At 34.2% G+C, this 24,438-nt stretch overlaps 2 protein-coding genes across 3 annotated transcripts; both read right to left on the bottom strand.

The window, feature by feature from the left end:
- Positions 1-682: 682 nt before the first annotated feature.
- On the bottom strand, positions 683-9,169 carry LOC126818869 (transmembrane 6 superfamily member 1). The gene is made up of 8 exons (XM_050546494.2): positions 8,877-9,169; positions 8,143-8,344; positions 7,881-7,963; positions 6,140-6,255; positions 5,644-5,730; positions 4,532-4,624; positions 3,404-3,523; positions 683-2,920 (listed from the first exon to the last, which is right to left on the bottom strand). The coding sequence occupies exons 1-8, from the start codon at positions 9,073-9,075 to the stop codon at positions 2,666-2,668; spliced, it is 1,155 nt and encodes a 384-aa protein (XP_050402451.1). The 5' UTR covers positions 9,076-9,169; the 3' UTR covers positions 683-2,665.
- A 1,238-nt stretch (positions 9,170-10,407) lies between these two features.
- Positions 10,408-24,132, bottom strand: LOC126818867 (mediator of RNA polymerase II transcription subunit 27). 2 transcript variants are annotated; one of them, XM_050546491.2, is made up of 8 exons: positions 18,137-18,417; positions 16,455-16,599; positions 15,666-15,793; positions 14,952-15,048; positions 14,185-14,292; positions 12,800-12,841; positions 11,651-11,728; positions 10,408-10,634 (listed from the first exon to the last, which is right to left on the bottom strand). In XM_050546491.2, the coding sequence occupies exons 1-8, from the start codon at positions 18,322-18,324 to the stop codon at positions 10,491-10,493; spliced, it is 930 nt and encodes a 309-aa protein (XP_050402448.1). In that variant the 5' UTR covers positions 18,325-18,417; the 3' UTR covers positions 10,408-10,490. The 2 variants fall into 2 exon arrangements, 1 of the variants encoding a protein (XP_050402448.1); XR_007679383.1 differs by lacking the exons at positions 10,408-10,634; positions 11,651-11,728; positions 12,800-12,841; ... (2 more) ...; positions 15,666-15,793; positions 18,137-18,417 and adding an exon at positions 21,867-24,132 and having other exon boundaries at positions 16,462-16,599.
- Between the last annotated feature and the right edge of the window lie 306 nt (positions 24,133-24,438).

Here is a 24,438-nt window from a genome sequence, read left to right as displayed (position 1 = left end):
TAGATTTATTACAGAAAGTGATAGGTTGCCAAGACATTAAAGTATACACGCTTTTGTCACAAGGGGGGGGGGGGACACTATTCAAGTTATCAGGACACATGACAAGAATTCCCCCATCTAAATCCTGAGAAATCTTGTAATTTTTCACAATCGGGAAGACCACGGATTAAGTTGCATTGGTCACTATTAAGGCTGTAGTTTGATACAAAGAGCATATTATCATTAGCTTGTTCGCAAGATCTTGCAAAGTTAGCAAAAACCATAACTTTAGAAATAATTCATGGAAATTGTTCCCATCTGGAAATCCTTTTTCGTTCCACTAATATGAATACTGCATATAAATTTCAAGCAGATCGTATGATAAACATTGTGGATAGAGTGTTCACAAGATGCTACAACGTAAATAAGGACAAAAACTCTAGATGTAATTAACAGAAACTTCTGAAATTCAATAGGATTCTTAATCTCACCGATGTACGCAACATATATATAGATTTGAAGAAGATCAGATTATGTCTGCAGCCAGATGACAATATACGACATTTTATTGTTGGAATATAAAACCAATTGATATAATACTGGTACTGTATCTTGATAAAGCTGATATGTGGAAGTGATTTACTGTTAAAAGGGTATAAATTTATCAATACCGATGGGAAAACAATAAACCTAAGAATGTAAAAAGGATTATTATGTAAAATTTTTATTACAAAGATTACAAAATTATGACCAGATATAAGATGATATATATTATGACTGAGGTAATGAGAATTACAAAGGTAGAAATAATTTATTATGAGATAATGTATAATATTAAATGGTTGCAAGCTTGAATGATTTATATGTGTATATGGATGCATCACAACAAATTCATTGAATCTTTCACTCAATGACTACAACACTTGATAATAGAAGCTAAAAGCTGGATGTAAATATCTATCATATAAAATTCAACATCACAAGTAAATACTACTTCAATCTAAAAATAAAATTAATTCTTTAGTTAATTTGACCGTGTTTACATATTTTCTACACTGTATAAGATTAAGTTACATAAAAGCTGCTGTTTAAAACATCTTGACATTGGGCAAGCTGTTCATGAGACTTTAAATAGTGAGTTTATAAATAGGCCATGCCAATGTAGTAATGGATAATGTCTCGTTATGTTAGCAAAAGCTGCATTTTTCATTGGCAGTTTGATAAAACTTCTGCAGTAAAGTATAAAAAATATACCGAATATAAAATAATAATAAAAATATGGTGATGAAATATATCTTTAAAACTTGTTTGGCTACTTATTAAGTAGAATCTGAACTACCATTTACCGTTTAGTTTCTTTACCATTGTAATTGGTGAAGATACATTTTTCTAGCAAAAAGTCTATATATCTATTACATGTAGACTGTTGTGATATGTGACTAGAGTTCTGTCATGTGCATGCTATTGTATTATTATATACACAAATTTCATAATGTAGCAATTTTCACAATAATTTCTGGAACCAAATATTTTGGAGTAAACATGAAAGAAAATTAAAATATTTTAGATTGTCATATGATGTAAACCTATGTTACAAATAAAAAAAAGCCTTTATGAAAAACTAATGAGTACTAGTATGTTTAGATAAATTTACCCTTCTTATACAACTTTTGATTTAAAATATTAATAGTATATACTATATTCTATCATAATAATGCAATACAAGTTATGGCATATACTATGTAAAATTTGCCTCCACCAAACTCCTATGCAGCTACATTAATCTTATAATACACTTAATAACATTACAATGTGATATCATGGATGTGCTAAAATCTCAGGTAACATGTCTGGATTTATATATACAGTATGTAGACCTAACTCAGGTGTACACAACACACAGGTATATTTTGTTAAATTACTCATCATTCAATTGGCATTTGTAGAAATAAATTACACATTTATACAAATCATGCTGCCTTTTAATTAAATACGCCTAAGTATAGAAAAGATGATGCAGGAGTTTTAAAATATATAAGAATGCCCAGAAGAGTAGATATGAGTATTCTTATACTTATAAGCACTAATGTATTGTTACTTTATATATATCCTATATATAATAATGCCCACTGTTGTCCAGTCATTACCTTTTCAATACGTTTGACAGTTTCCAAAACGTTTGAAGGTCGGTGATTGGATATTTTAGAAAGTTAGCACGAGTGTTACTCATTGTCCCCTTCAAAAATATAAGCTAGGAAGGAATTCCTGATATGACAAAAATACATAAAGATATTAAGGAATAATTTGTAAAATCCCACCATGGGCTAAATTTGGTTTAAATTTTCTTCCAATGTCGAAAAGTTATAAATTCCTTGGAAGGTCAAGAGTTTTGATTCAAAACAGCCTTCAAAATATAAAATGTAGTCTCAAATGCATACATATACATAATTCATTAAAAAAATTAAAAGTCTTAGAAATTCTAAGAAAATAACTGCCCCAAATTGTGTGCAGATATTTTGGATTTAGTTTTTTTTTTCATGGACATATTTCAATTATAAATAAAATAAAAGATATCTATGACAAATGGTTATTTTAGTGTGGCAGCAACCATAAGAATAAATTATGATTTCATTTTCACGATGAATTGAGGTTTTTTCACATGACCAAAAATCTAATGTTGTTTCATTTAATAAACTTTCTTGCGTGTACTTCTGGGAGTCTCATACTGACTGAAATCTCTAACAGGCTCGGCAGTATCAATGGTGTAAGTTCTACCAAACATGTCAGGGTCCGATTTACAGCGCCATACAAATAGTTGTGGTACTATGAGTAAGCCTAGATTTATTACCCAGAACCACACAGCAGGTATACCAGTGGTTGGAGGATGGAGTCGTGATGCCGTCTTTGAGTGAAGGGATCCAAAAATATAAGCGAACTGGGCCTGAAATCAACAAAGAAATAAATATGGAAAATTAAGTAAATAAATTCATATAAAATCATAATATTATTAGAAATAACCCTCAATTCAGTTGTTAATTACCAAAAATCTGGTCTGTCTAATGGGTTTTGTTTGCATGTAGTGCAGTCCTCCTCAACTTACTATTTTTCACCAGTGTGAAATGAACTTTAAACAACAAAACAGATATGTATGACTTGTACATAATCTTAAAACATCTATATTTCAGCATGGACCTTATAAGGTCCATGATTTCAGCAAGGCATAGTCAGGTGTACCGTGTGTCTCAAATTTTGGCATTCTAATATGAAGATGTCTGATGCTATGTTTTCCAGATTAATATCTATTGTAGTTCAAGCAGAGATAATTTAGGCTGGAGTGATCAAGACTATAAAATACCTGGCACAAATCAATCAATTCTTTTGAATATATGTGTGATAAAAGAATTACTATTATTGTTATATTTACCTGAGCTGCAGCACCAGCATGTATTATAGACCAATCAGTCATATAACTCTGATCCTTTACCAACAAACCAAATATAGCACAACAATAATATATAACAAAATAAAACAAATAGATCAGCATCTGCAATATAGACAATTATGATCATTAATGTAAGAGACAATTACGCAAATTGATAAAGATAGGCTGCCAGGCAACAAACATAAGCCCACAGCTACATTGTACATGTAAGTCGTCCAAGTGGTCGATAAAGATAGAGCATTTCATGAATCTAAAATGTGGTCATGGGCAACAACCCATGAAGTATTTATTTGATATCGTTAATTATAGGCTGAGAACTAAGTAGATAGGTAGCCCCTAAAACCAGTGAAGATAGACAAACTCCTAGTAGGTTGATAAGCTAATTTATTTGCAGACGTTTCGGACTAAAGGTGTCCTTCCTCAGCAATGAGTTTGATGGAGCGAAGCGTGCGGTATTTATAAGAATTGATTGTGACGTAATCAGATTATTCAGGAATGGTGGTGAGTGAATTGGATTAATCATGATCATCTGGGAGTGATCAAGATTATTCAAGATGGTTTATTTGATTTTTGAAAGGTGAATGTGCCAATTAATGAAATTTAGATTTGATTCTAAAATTAAAATTTTGAAAAAAATTATAGATGCCGCTCGATTCGTGGTGACATGGTAGGATGATATGCATATAATAATAGGGTGATTTTTAGAGTGATTAACAAATTAAAAATATATATATATAGATATTTGAACTAAAAAAAAATATAAACAATAAAGTTCTTAATTTTAACTGGAAAGATTCTCTGCATTATTCAAAACTTGATATCATATTAGAGGAACTGTGAAGAAGTAAGAGTAAATTGGAGAAAATACATAGCTAGATTCATGACAGCCATATGATTTCCAGCCTGTTCAGGCACTACTTGATTTTTATGCACGCTTCTTTCTTTCAAACTGATAATAACAGCAAAGTTGAAGTGCACAAAATAATAAAACAAACATCCCTTCCAAAAACCTTTTGAGAAGGGAGTTAATCTGGGCAAGTACATGTGGTACCTTGAGCGAGTTTCTTTATCATGTAGATTTCTGTTTATTACGAGTTTTGGAAAACTTACCTGGATTCTAGGATAAGTTGTAGGATCATTAATATATGGTTCGTACGATGTCACATATGATCTGATATTATCAGAATCACAACCCAAGGCAATCTGTGGAAATAAAGTATACATGGAACATAGAGTATCTGATGAAAACTCTTTTGGCGTTAGACTTACAGGTATATCATGCATAATTTCCCTTTATTGACACATAAAACATTAATTGGGGTTTGAAACTTGTACAGTGAAACTTGTACGGTCTTATCAATATATTTTTGTTTGTCATGTAAAACATTAAATTGAGATTTGAAACTTGTACGATCTAATCAAAATACATTCCTTTTATTGTCTTGTAAAAATTCAATTATTGTATACATTGTAGGAAAATTGAACTTTGTTTAACTCCTTGGAAAGTAAACAGCTGATTGTATGCACTTCGAGGAGATAATTTTCGCATATTAAGATTTTTGTATCAGTTCAGGTTATCCGTAATTGTTGTGTTACTGTAATCACCCTGGGCTAAATATCATTAAAGGGGAATTATGAAGATTAGATAAAGAGCTGACAGTTCTCACTATAATAGTTAAAAACTAGATAATGCAAAGGGAATATGCTGAAAATTTCAGTCAAATTGCTTCACTCTGAATCGAGATATTAGCAATTGAATTTTAGGCCTAGCCTTGATCATTATTACTAAAGTCGGTACAATAAAAAAACATAGTCTCGATTATCATTTTTGCATTTAATCAGCAATGAGTGTTGAACAGCAGAATGAGTTCAAATCCAGTGAAAATCAAACATATAAGATGGCATCAAGAGTTGATTAAGGTCTTTTCATGTTAATAAATGTCTAATTTTAATAGTCAGGCCTAAAGAAAGACCTGCAATAAACAGATTTAGCTCTTGCATAATGTATGTTTAAGTCAGACAATAATGTTTGACTGAAAATGTCATAGTCAATGCCACATTTGCTACCTTTGAGACACAAATTTTGTTTATTTCTATGAAATTTGTTAGACCAACAAACAAAGCTAGGTTATGTCAATCATCTCTTGGACACAGTGCTATCTTCTACAAAATAAATATTGCAATACTGATTGGAAATTAATAAAAAGGATTATCATACTCACCATTCCTCTAAATATAGCTAATAAAATAGCAGCAATAAAGAAAAATACAAAAAAGAGATCTTTAGGTCTTTTCAGGATACTTGGTACCTAAAAAATATATAATTATATTTTAAGCTGATAAGTTGTAGTTTTTTGTTTTACTTGATGAAATCTGGCACTATATGTATGTTTTTGTCGTAGTCTTTGTAAGCTAAATAAGATATAACAATGTAGACACAATCAATTCAAAGCACTGAATACCGGTATCTGAATTCATCAGATGTCAGAATTTTGAATGTGCGTTGCCACCACGGACAATTCAGTGAAACAATCTGAAAAGTTGCAATAGATGTACAGTAGGATCATTGTAATGCAGAATCTGGAACATTATCATTAAAGATTTCATTTCACAGTCCACACATATCCCTTCCAAATCCCAAATTTGACTGTTTGCAGTTCAATAGGTTATCGGGTTTAATTAATCAATTAATAAATAGAAAAAAGTTCTGCTACTTACATGCATATAAGACTTGATATGCATAGGACGATCTTTTAAAAACTTAAATCCAGCAAACAATGGCACCAATAAATAAGGAACATTCAACAGGTATGCCCACTTAACATCATAATCACCTGTAAAATTAAACATACATTAAAATTAAATGTTATTTAAACTATTAATTAGACATTTATTAACAAACACTTAGCTATTAGTTAATATTAATAATTTCTAATAATTAGCATTTATAATGTCTAACTGCAGATCAATCATATCCCATTATGTATATATAGTAGATCAAAAATTAGGTACATGTGTATTTGTTTGTTCTTAAAATCATTATTTCTGCAGGTCAATCATATACTCTTCAAAATGCAAATGCAAATACCCATGCAGGTTGTGATGATAAATAGTCATGGACACTTGACATGCTTTGAGAGTAACTTCACAGATGAAGAACTTATCGCCCCCAGCAGAACCAGTGAGCTGCATGTGTGACAGGCAATAGCACCATACACGTGGGAGGGGTTCATTGTCAAATTTGACACTTCAAGGAAGGGTTGATGAAAACTGCCGCGTGCTGGTTTATCCTATCCATGTTTGCTTTTCTTTCGGTTCTTGCATAAGATTTACTGTTTAGCGTATCTTTGCTTTAGTGTGTTACGTTTAATTTGATCGGGAGAAGTGTTCGTCGATGTCACCCGACAACACTTCAAGAATTGGCCATGGCACTGCACGAGGAGTGGGTCAGATTGCCCCAAATCGTGATTGGACGGTTGATAAGGAGCGTGCCACGACGAATTGCTGAATGTCTGAGGATTGGTGGAGCAATTACTCATTATTCAGACAAAAATCAAAAACGTCCATTTTCACTTTTGACAGTGTATCTCTTTGCAAGTGAAATGGGGCCGTCAGATAAGCCGCCCATATGGACTGTTTATGTTCATGTGTAGGCAATTGGCCTGTTATTAACATACACGGGTTACCTCTAATAAAGATAGGTTGCCAGGAAACGAAACATATGCCCACAGCAGCTAAATCGTCTGGGCAGTCAAAAAGAGTTGTCGCATATTTTTACTTTTTTCGGTAATGAAACATTTATAATACACTAAAATCTGATTAAGAGTAACAACTCATTAAGTAATTATCAGAAAATCATTGGAATTTGTTTGGTTTTTATAAAGTTCTGCCCCATGCTAACGTTTAGTATAAGAAACATTTAATATCATGGATTTAGTTGTTCAAGTTATCAAAATTCAGTGGAAATCAATATACTTGTTTGTCGCAAGACCTTAAACTCTGTGTATCAATCTGAAGTCAATTGGATGATAACTTTAGCCTTTACAGCATCCACAAGATATTTTGAAGTGATCAAGGGCCCTAACTCTGGCAGTAATTATGGGAAATTGCTGAAAATCAATAGGCTTCTTCGTCTCATGACCTTAAACACTGTGTATAAATTTAAAGTCAATCGGATATTAACTTTAGCCTCTAGAGCGTCCACAAGCAGCGTCCAAAATTGCTTGTGGACGCTGGACGGACGGGGGCGATGATAATATATGACCACATTTTAATGTAGCCGTATAAAAACAGCAGTGCATTTCCGCAGTTTTATATTGTTACTGAATATCCTGTACTTTTTTTGAAGAGTATATTTCAGTATGCATTTATACTTGTGTCTTTTTTCTTTCTATTTCTTGTATACACTATATGGATACTAGAAAATAGAATTTATCAACATTGAGTACAAAACATTTACCTAGGAGATTTCCTGGTAAAAATACAACCATGGTATGAAGTAGAGATCCAACCCAATACAGTCCTACTTCACGGTAACTTTTTCTGAAATAATAAGATGAACACTTTCAAAACATAACCTTCTATATTTTCAACAAAAACTAAAATATAGATTACATTTGTCACATCATGCACAAATTCTTTGAAAATTTTATCTATTGTTCAGTTTCGTTATTTTTTTGTTTTTTTTTAACATTAAAATCTAGTTAATAGGAATTTCTTACCCTTGACAGAAGAGGTAGATCATTAATAAATACATAGCATAATTAGCCATTGCATCCCAATAACTTATCAAAGCACCATGAACAGTAAAAAGATATGGCTCTCCTTCTTTAAAATAAGTTGTCATAAAACCTGTCACATAGCCATCAAACTCTAAGCCAACAAGTAGATCTATAACACAACTCCATGAAAATGTAATACAAGCTGAAAGTATATAAAAAAATCCAGAAAATATTATATTTTCTTTTTGACCAAATAAAATTTCATATTCTGATTTAATTCAAGGTAAAGCTTGGTTGTGGATATCCAATTGAGTGGAATGAAAGTAGTTTTTACAGAATTACCACAAAGTAAATATGTCCAGTGATAACCATGGCTATATTGACTTTTATCTACACACTTTGAAACATTGTTTATCATAAAAAATCAAAAACACACACGAGACTAATATATTATGACTAAAATGTTATATTGGACTACATTTCTGACTAGAACCATAGACTACGGTATTATCTATGGTAGAACGGAAGGAAAATTTGTCATTGGAATTTGAAGCATCACATTGTTTAATATAGGAAATAATGATTGCTCCCGCAGTATCTATTTTTTCTTTGAATGAAAGTGGGTCAAATGTAGCGTTATCTCTGCTGTGAGGCGATATTAATTAATATTAGACAAAATAACACACAGTAATATCTATATATTATACAAATATAACCCATTAGAAACTACGTACCGTACATAATTGGATCAACTTTTACATATTTACGTCTGATATACCACACCGGTAAAATAGTCGCCAAAGTTAAAGCGGCAAACCCTACGAATACAATAGCAATAGGTTCTTTCATCAGATTCAGCTTATTGACTTGATAAGCTATTGGAATACTGCTCATAGAAGATAGAAAAACAACCAAAACAACGGGAACATCCATCTTGAAAATAAACGATAGTTATGCGTGTAGAAAAGTACGTTTTCTTATCAATTCTCGTCTGCTCCTACGCGCGTTATTGACACTTTGTAATAAACTTTCGATCTTTAACACCTTAGGGACCGGTCATTGTTTGTGATTTAGCCGACAATTTAATTGTTTTCATAAATTCAGTTTTATTCTTCATATTAATAAAAATTACCAAAATGTTCTCCACTTATATCGAACAATTTTCTAAAGGTATTAATAATTTCTTTCAATGTTTAAATTTCGAATATACCACAAGAGAAATGAAATAGTGTTCGTCAAGGGGGACAACTCCTGTTTGGAAAAACGGTTGCAGACCACTATTAATTTCCCTTCTGACTTCAGTAAATTCTAGTCTCTTTGCCCAGTTCTACCTTTTCGTTGAACTTAATGCTCTCCGCCACAGATGAAGCATCTGATTGTTCCTGTACTTCCTTTTTAAGCTGCAATATGAAAATACCCCCACCTCTGTTATAAGGCTATTTTGGAGTTCTTACCTTCTATTTTTCATCATTATTCTCTTTTGTTTGCCAAAAGGAATCATTTCTTGCCACATCTGACACAAATTTGTAGTAATCCAACACTTTTTTTCAAATGGAATTCGGGATTTAAAAACAAAAGACCAAAAGCTGCCTACCACTTCAAACGTATTTTGTTAAGTTTTTCAATCGCAAAATTCTACCTAAAAGTGAAATTGACAAAACCCCCCAAGAAACACAGTTCTTGTCAAAATAACATTTATCCATTTTTTTTTTTATGAAATCTATTAAATATGGATATGATGTGTAGAATATGCATATCTATAACATATCTTTCCTTGTAGGCTACTTTTGCAATACTTGGGTGCTATTGACTAAAGAATTGCTCTAATCTGTTTGTGTCAGTAATTAGTAGGACCTATGTACAAAGTTGCCCTCAGAACAAAATCTTTACATTTTCAAGGTGTCCTATCTAGCTCTGGATTTTAAATGCATTTACAGTAGACTTGGAACGAGCATCTTTTGCAATACAACAAGCAGTTAACATGCCAGATACACCCACATTTTGTAAGACATGGACGGAGAACAAGCTAAAAAAACAAACTTTAATACAATCAGGGGCCATAATCCATGAAGTTAGGGTCCGATACATGCCACTATCGAAATGAACTAAGATCTTTGAGATATCAACCTATATTGCAAGTTTCGTTAAAATCGGATAAAAATTGTGACCTTTAAAGTGTCCACAAACAAATGTGAACATCCTGACGGACAGGGGTAACAAGAATATACACACACATGTGGGCATATAAAAAAATACATCCTCTAATCATTTTTTGATATTTTATTACTTTGGCAGTGATTTTCATACAAAATGTCCTTTACACAATCGAGATGTTTTATAGTCTTAGTTTATTTTTCCATTAGTTTACATCGTTCATGGTATGCCTTCTTCGTCCGTAAGTCTCGCCACGTTGGTGGCAGTCCATTTTGTAAAAACTGGCCACATTTCTGACATGGAGTTGAGAAAAGTGTTGAATATGACTGCAACCAAATCTGTTTAATAGATAAAAGGAAAACATATCTGTGATAAATCTTAGAAATTGTTCAAATTATTTAGAAGGAAGGATTAGTATCCTAGAAAGGTCGAAACATATTAGAACTTCTACAAGAACAGTGTTACTTTGTGAACTAAAAGGAATTTCTCTCTTTTTTCAATTAAGTACTGCCCGATGTCCTTAGATATTTTTTGAAGTGTAACCATGGACAGCTGTGAGATAGCTAGTTATTAATTCTACTGAAATGCACTAGAACATCAGACATATATTTGCCACAGACAAATGGACGGCCAAATTGCAGCTTTGTCATACAAACATATTGTCTACAAAATATATTGTCTTCTGGAAGCCGTGAACTGAGCTTGTAGCAAATATCCATTAAAATTCCATTCTCCATGCCATTTTCTTTCTGAACTCAACAATGTCATTACCCAGAAATCAACTTCCGCATAAATGAAATGAAATGGGGTTTAACGTCCTACTGGGCTAATGAAGATGGGTATATGCCATACAGTGTGCTATGAGGGAAATTTTGCCCGGGCAGCGGCACTATGGCCTACTTATATATATCGAATTCTAACTGCCAAGGGATCTTTTACGTACACACCAATGTATACACAGGACCTTGGTTTTCTGTCCAATCCAAATGACTAGACAGCTGTCCTTGTCAGGCCCTCCATCCTGCACCACTCACAAGGGGAAACCACCCCGGAAAATCCTTATGAACTTTCTCGGCCAATGCAGGGATCGAACACATGATCTCCAAGCTAGTGAGCCAGCGTTTTACCCCTTGACTCCCCAATTTTGGCATAAACAGATGCTAGTATTCAACTGGGCATATCTAAAGGACATGTAAAAAAATTATTCTGGTTCATAGGGACTGCCTCATCACTGCATAATCTGTTTTTATTTCAAAAAATAAATTTGTTCTCAATGATTACTGCACATTCATATGAATATTTGTTTATTTTGTAATGAATATATTTAATTTTCCAGAGAAGAAGTTGTACTTACAATTAGAGATTTAATGGCAATTTCTGGCATTTCTGGTGCATAATAATGAAGTGTGGCAGCTGTAACATGTTGAGTTATCTGTAAAATAAATGGATAGGGTGTATAACTACAAGTATGTATCAACAAAATGGCCAAATATCTTATGAAACATAACCAGTGGCTGCCAGGCAGGATACACCCACATTTTGCAAGAGATGGATAGAGAACAAGCTAACAACAAAAACAATTTTTTTGTACAATCAAGGGCCATAATCCAGAAAGTTATGGTCTGAAATGTGCAAATATCAAAAGGGACTGAGATTTTTGGAATATAAAGACATGTTTTAAGTTTCATCAAAATTGGATTAAAATTGTGACTTTTAGAGGGTCCATAACTTTTGTATTGCATATTTATACACAATTTGCGTACAAAGAGTGGACATTTTGTTGGGCTTTTTCATTTCAATTGTCCTGAAATTCAAATTCAACCTTCATCATGGGGGAATGGTGAAATATCTAAATGGTTTTTAAAATCGGAAAAAAATTTGTTACCTCTAGAGAATCCACAAGCTAAAAATGCGATTTTTTGACCAATCATGGGCCATAATCTAGGAAGTTACCTTCGGATATGGGTATCGATACCCTTTATCATTTGAAACGTTATGAAGATTAAAAAATCTCTACTTTAACCTAAGTCTGTTGTACTGCTGTTGCACAGGGATTCTTAAATATCAATTGAGATATCAATAAGAGAAGAATAGGATTTACAAAGCTTTACAATTTAAATATATTTAAAAAAATTTGGCAAGTTTCAAGGCATATCATATTCAATTATTGTATGTATTGTCTCAAGATAATCATTAGTGCATGAGGCGCAATGTGACATACTTATAATTGCGTGGGCACCTTATTAGATCAGAAGGTCTGCCAATGAGTCAAAAGACATAGTTCCGACCCCAGGCTTGTACATGACAAGGACCATGCTGGTGGCCTGCCTAATCTGGTTGGTTTTCTCTGAGTCCTCTTGATTTCTCTCACTTCAAAAGGCCTCTACACGCAAGGTAGTTATTGTAATCACTTAATGTTGAGTGGACGTAAAACCTCATTTATTTCTCTACTGTTGTAAACAGATTTAGTGCATTTTCTTTTTAAAGTTTATAGATATACTACCTTTTGAAATACTTGATATCTTGATGATGACCATATATCAACCTTTTAAACAAAGATACAAAAAATTACAATAAAAAAAGAAGGATATATAAAAATGCCATTTATATCTAAATTCTTAGAATATTACTACAGGAACTTACACACTATCATTAAAAATAACAAGCCAACAGTGAGGCTGATGTCCCCCGCCGAAATTAGAAAATAATTAGAGGACACATATAAATTTATCACAAATTATCTTTTACAAAGTATTGAACAATCAAACAGTATATCTTTACTTATAGTCTAACAATCAAAGTAGGAGAGTTATTGTTTTCCAAAGTCTCGACCAATCAAATTGCGTATCGCTCTGCTTACCCTGAGCAGAAAATGCTCATTATCAAACTTAGTCAAGGTATTACTGTAATGAAACTATACACCAAGTTTCATCAATCTCACTTAATTAGAACTAAAGTTATCGTGTCCCAAAGCATCAACCAATCAAATTGCTTATCTCTGCTTACCCTAAGCGGAAAATGCTCATCTTCGAACTCCATCAAGGCATTGACCTAATCAACACATACACCAAGTTTGAACATTCTAACTCAATTAGGAAGAGAGTTATCGTGCCCCAAAGTATCAACCAATCAAATTGCTTATCTCTGCTTAACCTAAGCGGAAAATGCTCATCTTCAAACTCCATCAAGGCATTGACCTAATAAACACATACACCAAGTTTGAACATTCTAGCTCAATTAGGAAGAGAGTTATTGTGTCCCAAAGCATCAACCAATCAAATTGCTTATCTCTGCTTACCCTAAGCGGAAAATGCTCATCTTCGAACTCCATCAAGGCATTGACCTAATCAACACATACACCAAGTTTGAACATTCTAGCCCAATTAGGAAGAGAGTTATCGTGTCCCAAAGCATCAACCAATCAAATTGCTTATCTCTGCTTACCCTAAGCGGAAAATGCTGTTCTTCGAACTCCATCAAGGCATTGACCTAATAAACACATACACCAAGTTTGAACATTCTAGCTCAATTAGGAAGAGAGTTATTGTGTCCCAAAAAGTGTGACGGACAGACAGACGGACGGACAGACAGACGGACGGACGGACGGACGGACGGACGGACGGACGGACGGACGGACGGACGGACGGACGGACGGACGGACGGACGGACGGACGGACGGACGGACGGACGGACGGACGGACGGACGGACGGACGGACAGACAGACAGACAGACAGACAGACAGACAGACAGACAGACAGACAGACAGACAGACAGACGGACGAACCCATTTTAATAGTCCCCTGCTTTCTTCGAAAGGCGGGGGACAATTACAGAAATCGATGACCCACTGTTTAAAAATGATCGTTAATTGTATGTAATTGAATTACCTTGCCATCTTCTCCATGGAAATCTTCTGTGTAACCTTTGACTTTTACCCATTCTATAACCATACCTCGTAGCACTAATAAAGCTTTCAATGTTTTACCTAAAACTACCTGAAAAGTGAAAACACAGTCAACTTATTAAATTTTGTACACAGGCACATGTAATAGGCTACTGGACACTATATTAGCTCCTTTATGGTTTACTACACTTTCAAAATTCCAATTCATTTTCATGTTTGTTTTTGTGTAGAAATTGCTATTTTTAGCGACTAATTATCAATTTACATACACCGATAACCATCATCAATTGACAGCACTATTAGATTTAAACATACATTATGCAAGAGCTAAATCTGTCTGTTGCAGGTCTTTCTTTAGGCCTGAAATGTTATCTAAATTATTAATTAGACATTAATTAACCTATCCAGACCATAATCAACTCTAGATGGCATCGCTAGCCTGCGATCTTTAGTGGATTGTGAGCCGATTTACTGCACAACTTTCCATCACGTTTTAAAGATTAAATGGATAATCGAGACTATGCTGTTTATCGGACTGACTTTAGTAATGATGATCAAGGCTAGCTGCAAATATCAACCGCTTAGTTCTCGGTTCATAGTGGATTAATTTGAATGAAATTTTCAGCAAATTGCCTTTACATTATCTAGTTTTTAACTATTATAGTGAGAACTGCCAACTTGTTATCGAAGCTCCCATAATGTATCTTTAAGTAGTCACCACATTAAATAAGCAGTAATTAAGAAACTAACCAGTACAACAGCGGAACTACCAAGTGGTCTAACAACTGATATATGCATTGTGTCTCTATATTGATGTATCAAACTGTTTAACAAAATATCCACATTACTGAAATAAGAAAAAAAAACATGACAACTTCTTATTCCATTTGTTAATGTTTCTAAAAGTATTATTTGCAGCCATCTCAAGGATTCAGATAATAATAAGAAGTTCTTTAGGAAAGCACTAATAATGTGTGTACATTGTGATTACAAATTAACGGTAATAGTAACTGAGGGATTGGTTCATCTACTTCACGGCAAGTGACATCATAAAACAGAAATCTGGATACTGAATTAAAGGAGCAGTGAAAATAAATTGTGATTCGGGATGGGAACGCCTTGCGCTTTGTGTTTACCTAAATATGCTACTTTCCATATCTCAAACAGTACCAAAAGCTCTTGATTCTCAAATGACATCATCGGTATCGCCCCACTGCTTCGTTATTTTATTCATTCAGCAGTGTGGCATTTTCCCGTCTACTTACTATACCAAAAAATGCCCTGCTGGGTATAAATGTCCGGTTTCAGAATGCCACACTTATCTAACTTTGATGTTTCAGTTATTAATTTATGTAGGATGCAAACACTTCAAATAATCAATGGAAATCTACTGTGAAGGTTCTAATAACTATTTTGTCCACTGCAAACGTCCACTTTAAAATAAATTATTACAATGCAAGATACCTTTGAGGATAACAGCATGCTGGTTGACTTCTGCGTAATCTTTTTGCAAACGTCCCACTTTGTATAGGTGTTCTTTTAAATGGATTTTCTTTCAGTAAATTGTTGGCATAAGATGCCTGTTCCTTCATCTATAAATAGACAGTACATGAAGAACTTGTTGGTTTTAATTTATTACAGAGATTATTATAAAAGATGATGGAGTCATTTCTTAAGAATGTTTTAAGGAAATGAAACGAATTGGGTCTAGTCTAATGTCTTGTCAATACAAAACTCTGGCTACTGGTACTTAGAGACTAAAACATGAACATTTTCTTTGTTGAATTTCAACTGATACGTGGCCACCCCCACAAACCATACATAAGCTAGCTCGTTCTATTTGCAGTAAGGAGAGAGAGAGAGAGAGAGAGAGAGAGAGATGGGGTTTAAGTCCACTCGACACAAACTAGGTCATTTCGGGACTAACATATGGTTCAATTTTATTTCTATAATTTGCTTGTGTGTAGGGGTCTTTAGCAGTGGGAGGAAACCGTAGGACCCGGAGCAAACCCACGAGGTTGGACAGGCGACCCTACTCCTTGTCACGTACAACCGGGGATTTGAAACCACGCCAGTTGACTCAATGACAGACTTGATGATACAGCGCGCATGTGCTAACCACTAAGCCATCCACCCCCCCCCTATTTGCAGTAAAGTTTAGTACAATTCAAAGTTTGCAAAAAGTGCAAATAATAAATAGCGGTTGCATTTGAGATAATACCATGAGATATAATGATATATTAACCTACAAACCTTATCTGTCCATTTGTAAGAATGTATTAACTGTGTATAGGTGGAGGTTTTATCTATTATAGGGTCTACACATATTAATGTACTGTTTGTAGAATTGCTGGCTGCTGTTAATGGACCTAATGATGAACTCCCAGCTTCTAAATCACTGTAATAAAAACAGTTAGGTATAAGATTCAGCTCATTTAATCTCTAAGAATAAGATTATACAATAACCTAGATCAACTTTAAATTTTAAAAGACCATGGTAGGACAATTGATTCCCAAACTAATATAATGAAATCAAACATTTAGTTTGCATTCCCAAAGAGGTTTAGTTCTAATCTATAAAAGCATGACAAGTTGGACTAAAGACAACTTTGACCAAGACAGAAGACCACCAATTTAGAAGACAACTTGGAACAACAAATAAATTGATAGTTGTAATTGTTTTAATACATTTGTTTTCTTTAAAGACCAGTTGGAGCAAGATAGTTGTGTTTGTTTTAATACAATTTCTGAGATTATATTATATTTTATGGGTAAGTACATAACAGCAAATAAATAAATAATCTTTATCACATCATCAATTAATCTAAAATAATTTCTGGCATGTTGATGGCAGAACGATTGGACCAATGTACTTTGGTTGGATGTGGCAGATTCGTTCAGGACACTGGACAGCAGGTAATGACAGTCTTGTACTTTCAGCGCTAGGTAAAGGAGAAACTTGTACTTTAATCAGGTGCTGAACATTCCTGACAACGGAAATGTATCTGACATTTTGATAAATGATACTGAAGTATGTTTGTTGTTTATTGCAAATTTATCGTCCAATACATATTACATATTATATGTTGATTTAAATAAAATTATTTACATACATTGAAGAATAACATTATATGAGTTATTAATCAGGGCTCACACTGGCTTTCAATTTTTTTCTGTCAAAATGGATGATAATTTTTACCTACAAATATGTTCATATTAGTTTCTGCTAACTTGAATATTTTATTTGTAAGAGATTCTTACATATGTACTTGTTGTTCACTTTAGAACATTTGGTGGTGGTAATATGAAGCAAATGGCAGACCGTTTTCTCACTTGAGAATTGTGATAACATAAATTGAAATAAAAACATCCGATTAGACTTGCTTGTATATTTTACATGTCGTATGAAGCTACAGTAAATGGCATTCAAAATATTAAATTCTCATCAAAGAGAACTCTCGGCCATTTTGATTATTTCCATTTATTTTTTTGTTTAAAGACAAAATGAAACATCAAATAATCACCACTTGGATTAATCATTAGGAGTAAATAATGACTTGAGATAGGCTTTACATATATCATTGGCAATTATCAATCAAAAAATCAATAATCCGAGACGATTGTATTATTAACACGATCCGGATTATCGGCGAGTTGATTAATCTGATTAATCTATTCTGCCACGTGACTGACACACAATGTAATGGTTAATCTAGGATAGCCCTATACAATTACAATTTTAAGATTTTTTTCCACCAGTTCTCAAAATGTTATCGTCAAAGTTGTTGCCAAAATCAAATTTTAATCGTCACTTTCATATCTTATTTTATCGCAAATTGCGACTTATGTACCGTACATAAAAAAGGGGTCACTTTTAAAAAAAATAGGCCCGTATATTTCTAAATATTTTACACTAGCCATTATATTTACCGTACCTTAAATCTGTGTTGACAGAACTCAACGTTTTGTGAAGATCATTCAACAAATATTTATCTTTCTTTTCAACGTCCTCGAATCCATCGGAGAGTTTTTGAAATACTTGAGTCACATTAGAACGAAGTCTTTGAGTAAGCTTTAGGGCCTTTTGTAGCTGTTCTATTTGATTTGGCGGTTGATTTGCCATTATTACTTATATTATTTTGATAAAATAATTCCCTTAAAACTTCTAAAATCTGCTTTGTTTATACCGGAAATTATAATAATAATATGACAGTTAGTTCCCCTGGCAAAAACAAAATATAAGCAAAAATGAAACGAAAATACTGCACAACTTCAAAACATTAAAATTAGATAAAGCAATAGAAAATAAAAATAACCGCACATTTTTTTTATTCTAGGCCTATTTGGAAGAAATCTGCTCTTAAAAAATAAAACTAGGTTAAGTCGGTTTTGTGTGTGATTACCGTTTAGCGCATGCGCAGTTGTAGGAGTCAACACCGTTATGGACGCGGTGTGCATTGACTCCCCGTGATAGGATTTCCCCCAAGATTTTCTTACGGTCAAATCGGTTTCTACACTAATATCTACCTGGAGAGGGTGTCGAGTTTCTATTGTTTGTTTATTTCGATAACTGAAATACAACTTGACGATCTTTAGGCGAAAATTTAATATAAAATAATTGTCCCTTGTATAACCGAGTATGCATTAAATAATGTGCAATTTAATTGCATGTTGTTGTTGAACCCAAATTTACAAGAAGTATTTATTACCACTTTCTTTTCTCTGTATGGAATGGGGTGATAAACATATATTCATGTTCAAGAAATGGGTGTTTTCAGATTTGTGACTTGTGTCGCTAAGTATAATCCTATTCTTTCTATCTTTTCACGGAACTGCTGAAGTCGAATCTGATCTCTTTCACTTGTAATATCTGCCATGATGATCGATCAATTGGTACTACTTGTCTAAGTACGAATGCGATAGTCAATAGAAAACTACTACTAGGTGCTTTAACGTCTGCTTCCACAGAAGTAATATATCGCAGACATGAGAGAATATGTGTGTGTGTACTTAGTGTTGTCTTATTTTCATTTTAATGGTCTTAGCGCACGCGCAGGGGTCTTTGCTGTGGGAGGAAACCGGAGTAGGCCTAGACCCACGAGATTGAGAAGGTATCTCAAAGCCACATACCGGTACTGAGTCCGGTACTCTGACACAGGGATCGAAACCACAACTGCAAGCCATCTGGCCAGCTAGAGGTCGAAGCGCGACACTCTAGCCCACAACATTTTTGCACATGCGCAAGTGCCCAGGAGAAAACGCACACCGGGAGTCAATTTAAACTGTTACACTGGTTAAAAAAATTCGTCCAGAAGCAAACTCGTCTGACAAGAAAAGTCTAGTGTAGCCTAGTAGTTAAGTCGTCCACAAATATCAAAATACGTTGGTTGAGTCGTCCGACACCAGGGCTCTAAATAACCCCACTATGTAACACTTGGCGTATCACATTATTGCTTCATTTGCACCCCCCCCCCATCTTCATTAGCCCAGTCGATGCAGAAAAGTAGGACGTTTCATTCATATATATATTTCCATTTTCATTGTCTTTATGAAAAAACTCTACAACTTTAATTTGGTGTTGCATTTCTTATTTATTTATTTATTTATTTTTTATCATTATTATTAGGTCTACTTAAAGGTCTCTATAATTTTGTATGTCTGCCATATTAGGGTTCAGTGGTGTCAGAGCTAAGGTAGGCAGACTACCGCCGCGCGAAACCGGGTACCGAATCAAACAAATTGAGAAACAAGTGAAATGAAATGGGGTTTAACGTCCTACTTTTAATTGGGCTAATTGAGCGGGCGTATGTCATACAGTGTGCTGTGGGCGAAATTTCGAGGGACTGTCGGGGGTTCTTTTTATGTAGCCTACTCGCCAACGTGAACACTGCCCTTCATCTTGCACCACCGGGGAAACTTCGGAATCAAGGTGAAACCAATAAAATACAATGCACCATTTGAATGTGAACATGATACAAAATTTAGAGGAATACCATCGAAACTCAACTAAAATTTTAAATTGATTGAATATCTTATCATGTTGTCAAAGTTGAATGTAAGGTCTACAACTTGTACAAGTACATCTTTAAATTCGCTCGATCTCGTCATTGATTTACTTTTAAACACACAATATTCCTTTCCTTTACATTTTCATTAAAGGTTACTGCCCATCTAGGGAAAATAAGAATATGATAGAAATTCCTCTTAACAAATAACAATGCAATTTATTTTCTCGATTGGTGTATATCAAATAATCTAGCATCATAGTATACATTTTGTTCTTGACAACTACTGAAAACATTGGAAAAAAATAATTTGACAACATAAATAAGAGTTACCTCCCTTATATTACAAATTACTTGCCTTTTGAGATTGATAAACGACTGAGAAGAGGGCCACTCAAACTGCCTATGCTCTATTGGAGGAGATTGATTTCCACCAGTAACTGAAGAGTCCCATGTAACCCATAGCTATCCCCTTTATACGTAAATTTAATAGGAAACACGGATTATTTCAACTGGCAATATCTAGGGGGATTAACCCCAACTCAGTTTGAAATGTTTCTGGGATCCACTTTATCTTCATATAAAGTTAACCAAGGCAACCGAGTTTTACTCTACGTGTTTCTGATAGCTTTTATTTGATGATAATTTGAACATTAAGAAGGCTACATATATATATTTGGTGCAAAGAAGACTAGGAAATTCACCTGCAAATACTGGTTGCTAGTTTTCCAATCTGATTAAAACACAGATCCTATTTCGTTTCGTTTTTTTATAGTTTATAGGATCTGGAAGAGTTGTTATGTAACAGGCGTTCTAGTAGATGTGAGGAATTAGCCAATAAAACGGTCTGTTACGGCAAGTTCTTGGCGTGCTCTGCACGGAACTGTGGGTAAACCTGTAGAAACGCCAACGCTGATTGATTAATCAATGTCTGATGTGATAGGGTAAAAAACTGCTCGTATGACCCCCGACACGACCTCCCAGTACAACTGAGCAGATCTTTATGTAGTGTAGGCCATCGAATGTATAAAAAAAACGAAACGAAATATAGATCTGTATTTTAATCAGATTGCTAGTTTTCTATTGGTCGTGTAGATATCGTTAAGTATGTTGTTTTTAGAGATATGGGAAATCAGATCTTGGCCTATATCCATTTATAAAATAAGTTGTCATGTATTCTATCTTCCTCTTGAGTTGTGTTGTATGGCAAAAATACGGGTTTAGGGAATTTTCAGGGAAACGGTTAGAAAACCCACTTTATCTGAGACACAGATAATACATGTAGTTTTTTCTTGTATATAAAGTACTAACCCACTTTATCTGAGACACAGATAATACATGTAGTTTTTTCTTGTATATAAAGTACAAATATTTCTAAGTTCACGGTAGATAAATACATAACAAAAAATTAAAAATAAGTTAAAAACAAACAGACCGTTTTTACTTCTTCATTGTGATGTACAACAAATCACAAGTCAGCTTCAGATGTTATTATGCATGTATACACATAGTTGTACATAAGTCACACAGTTTTATACATAGGTACAATAATAGATTACAATGACAATAGATTATAAATGATATAAAGTAAAAATACAACAAGAGGTTGTTAAGTATATAATACATAATATATATATTTGCGGCACTTATGATAACTCACCTCTGGGTACGTTAATCCTTTCCGAACTTGTCCCATGTCATGCTGATGAAAATAATAAACAGAAATGAAATGAGGTTTAACATCCTACTTTTCTGCTTCGACTGGGCTAATGAAGATGGGCATATATCATACAGTGTGCTACGGACTACTCTTATATCGAACTCAACTGGAGTGGTTTCGATTCCTCGGTTGTACGTGACAAGGAGTAGGATCGCCTGTCCAACCTCGTAAGTTTTCTACTGGTATGCACGTAAAAGATCCCTTGGCAGTTGGAGTTTGATATAAGCGAGAGATAAATGGGGTTTAACACCCACTCGACACAAACTAGGTCATTTTGGGACTAACACGGTTCAATTTTATTTCAATGATTTTATTTCAAAACAGCGTTTGTGTCCTTGAGATAATGTTCATACGTCATTATGGCCCGCCCATTTGTACCCCTCAACACAAATCCATAGTTTTTTTTAATAAATACCTTTTCTATAGCTTCCTGGTCCTAGCAGAATCTGACAAATGGGACCATCAAATATACGATAAAAAGAATGAAAGAATGTCATCTATGCTGAGATGGTGGAGCAATGACTCATTTTTACTCAAAACATTCAGAAGTTAGAACATCTTTTAATAACAATAAATTCTGAAGCATTAGAGGTAGTCTTAGAAGCGGAACTTTAGTTTTAATATCGTTACCTAGTATCCCACGTAGTTTATGTTTACATAATGTCATTAAAGGTTGTGGTTGATTAACATTTTCTGTCAGCCAGTTTACGATCGTAGAGTTTAGCTCTTCATTTTCTCTGAACTGATTACACCCCTTTGATGAAAGACCACAACTGTATAGAAGTTTCAATAGCTCAAACTTCCCAGTGCCTTCGTCAAAGTATCTTGATGTCCACATTTCATGACAAGATTTCATCCACCTGTGCATATTGTCTGGAAGAGAAACATTTTCTGATAACAAATATTCCAGCGGGAAAGTAAAATCAATCAACTTGTACAGACATGCTAAAACTACACACGGAACACCATCATCACCTAAAGCGTCCATGTTTACATTTTCAAGAACAAAGAACTTCATCATTGTTTTTATTTTGTTGAAATTCGCACGATGGCACGAATCCGTACATGTAATATCGCGTAGACAACAACCGTTAGAAAGAAGAATGGTGTGTAATGCATTGTTTTGTGTGGGATAATCGGATGTCACGTCAGCGCCAGCATCCATCAGATATCGAACAAACCCAAGATCAAATTCTTTAATCGCCATTGCCATTTTGTCTGTAAAATCCACTTGACAACCAAGTTCCACTAAACATTTGACAATAGAGGCGTCTAAGCCAACATTAATAGCTTGCTCTGCTAAATTGTAGTCGATCAAAAAGTCTGCTGATGTCACTGTAATTTCAAAGTCACATCCTGCACCAACTAGTAGCCGCAAACAAGCTATGGTTTTAGATGCCGGTGGTTTGGATGGTTTATTAAAAAGGCAACATCCAAGGGCAGTAAATCCACTTTTATTTCTGAAGTCTATAGATGTACGGTACCGTGCTTTATGTTTCAAGTAATGAGTCGGATGTTCTTTAAACAATTCCTCATCATATTCATAACTGTCTATGGTACTTTCAGAAACATCATCATGGTCATTCTCATAATGATCACCATCATCATCACCAGAATCTTCATCATTGGACATCCCACCAACTGTAACAGTTTTATTTGATTGAGTTAATAAGTCTTGTTTTGGGCCATGTATATATCCTGTCTGGAGAATTTCTGACACACAGTCAACTTCACTCCGACTGGCAGCTACCATTAGAGGTGTACTTCCCACACTGTCAAGTCCCCTATATAATTGGGATCCAGCTTTTATCAGCAACTTTAAACATGCCACTTTGTCTTCCGATCTGACACCTTCATCAGCTGTTAGACAATAATACATGGGCGTTTTATCTTGAAGATCAACTATGTCCACATGTGCTCCAGAATTCAACAAAAATTCAACACACTCAACGTTGCATGTTTTTGCAGCTTGACCTAATAATGTTGGGTTTTGCAATTCATCGTTTACCAGATAACTGTTCTCTTTGACAATTTTTCTAAGTTCTTCTAATTTTGAATCTGTTTTCACCACCGCCATTTCATTTTATATCAACAAGTCAAAACATCGTTCTTACAATACAAAAATACAACAAACATTTGTTAACAGAGTGAACTCAAAAACAAATCACTTCAACACGGTCCGTGCGGAATTTCTCACTCGTTATCCAGCACCCGGATTCGAAATGAAGTTAGCAAACATATTCCTAGCCCCAATATCACGAAAATAATTGTTACCTTTATATTAGAAAATAACATTTTAAGACATATTAATGCAAAGTATATATGATATAGACACCCCGCCCCCCACTGAGCACGCAGAAAAGGGGTGCGTACATTTTGCATCAAAAACACCGAAACCAGCTTTGGTGGCTTAATGTTTTTTTATTTCCCAGAATCAATTGATGAATAAACTACGAGAAGCCTCCCATATTGGGTTTTCGAGATATATTACCGGATGCAAAATGGACGTACT

This window comes from Patella vulgata, chromosome 4 (assembly GCF_932274485.2).
Source record: "Patella vulgata chromosome 4, xgPatVulg1.2, whole genome shotgun sequence".
NCBI lineage: Eukaryota > Metazoa > Mollusca > Gastropoda > Patellidae > Patella > Patella vulgata.
The sequence above is the reverse complement of the archived record's forward strand: the minus strand, read 5'-3'. Positions and strand labels throughout refer to the sequence as shown.

Excerpts from the sequence above, each read along its gene's own strand:
- LOC126818869 (XM_050546494.2), bottom strand. The coding sequence starts at position 9,075 with ATGGATGTTCCCGTTGTTTTGGTTGTTTTTCTATCTTCTATGAGCAGT. Across the intron at positions 8,345-8,876 it reads AGTTGATCCAATTATGTACG|CTTGTATTACATTTTCATGG; the intron begins GTACGTAGTTTC and ends ATATACTTTCAG. Across the intron at positions 2,921-3,403 it reads ATGCTGGTGCTGCAGCTCAG|GCCCAGTTCGCTTATATTTT; the intron begins GTAAATATAACA and ends TGTTGATTTCAG.
- LOC126818867 (XM_050546491.2), bottom strand. The coding sequence starts at position 18,324 with ATGGCAAATCAACCGCCAAATCAAATAGAACAGCTACAAAAGGCCCTA. Across the intron at positions 12,842-14,184 it reads TCCATGGAGAAGATGGCAAG|GTTGATATATGGTCATCATC; the intron begins GTAATTCAATTA and ends TTTGTTTAAAAG. Across the intron at positions 11,729-12,799 it reads GATATCAAGTATTTCAAAAG|ATAACTCAACATGTTACAGC; the intron begins GTAGTATATCTA and ends TTTATTTTACAG.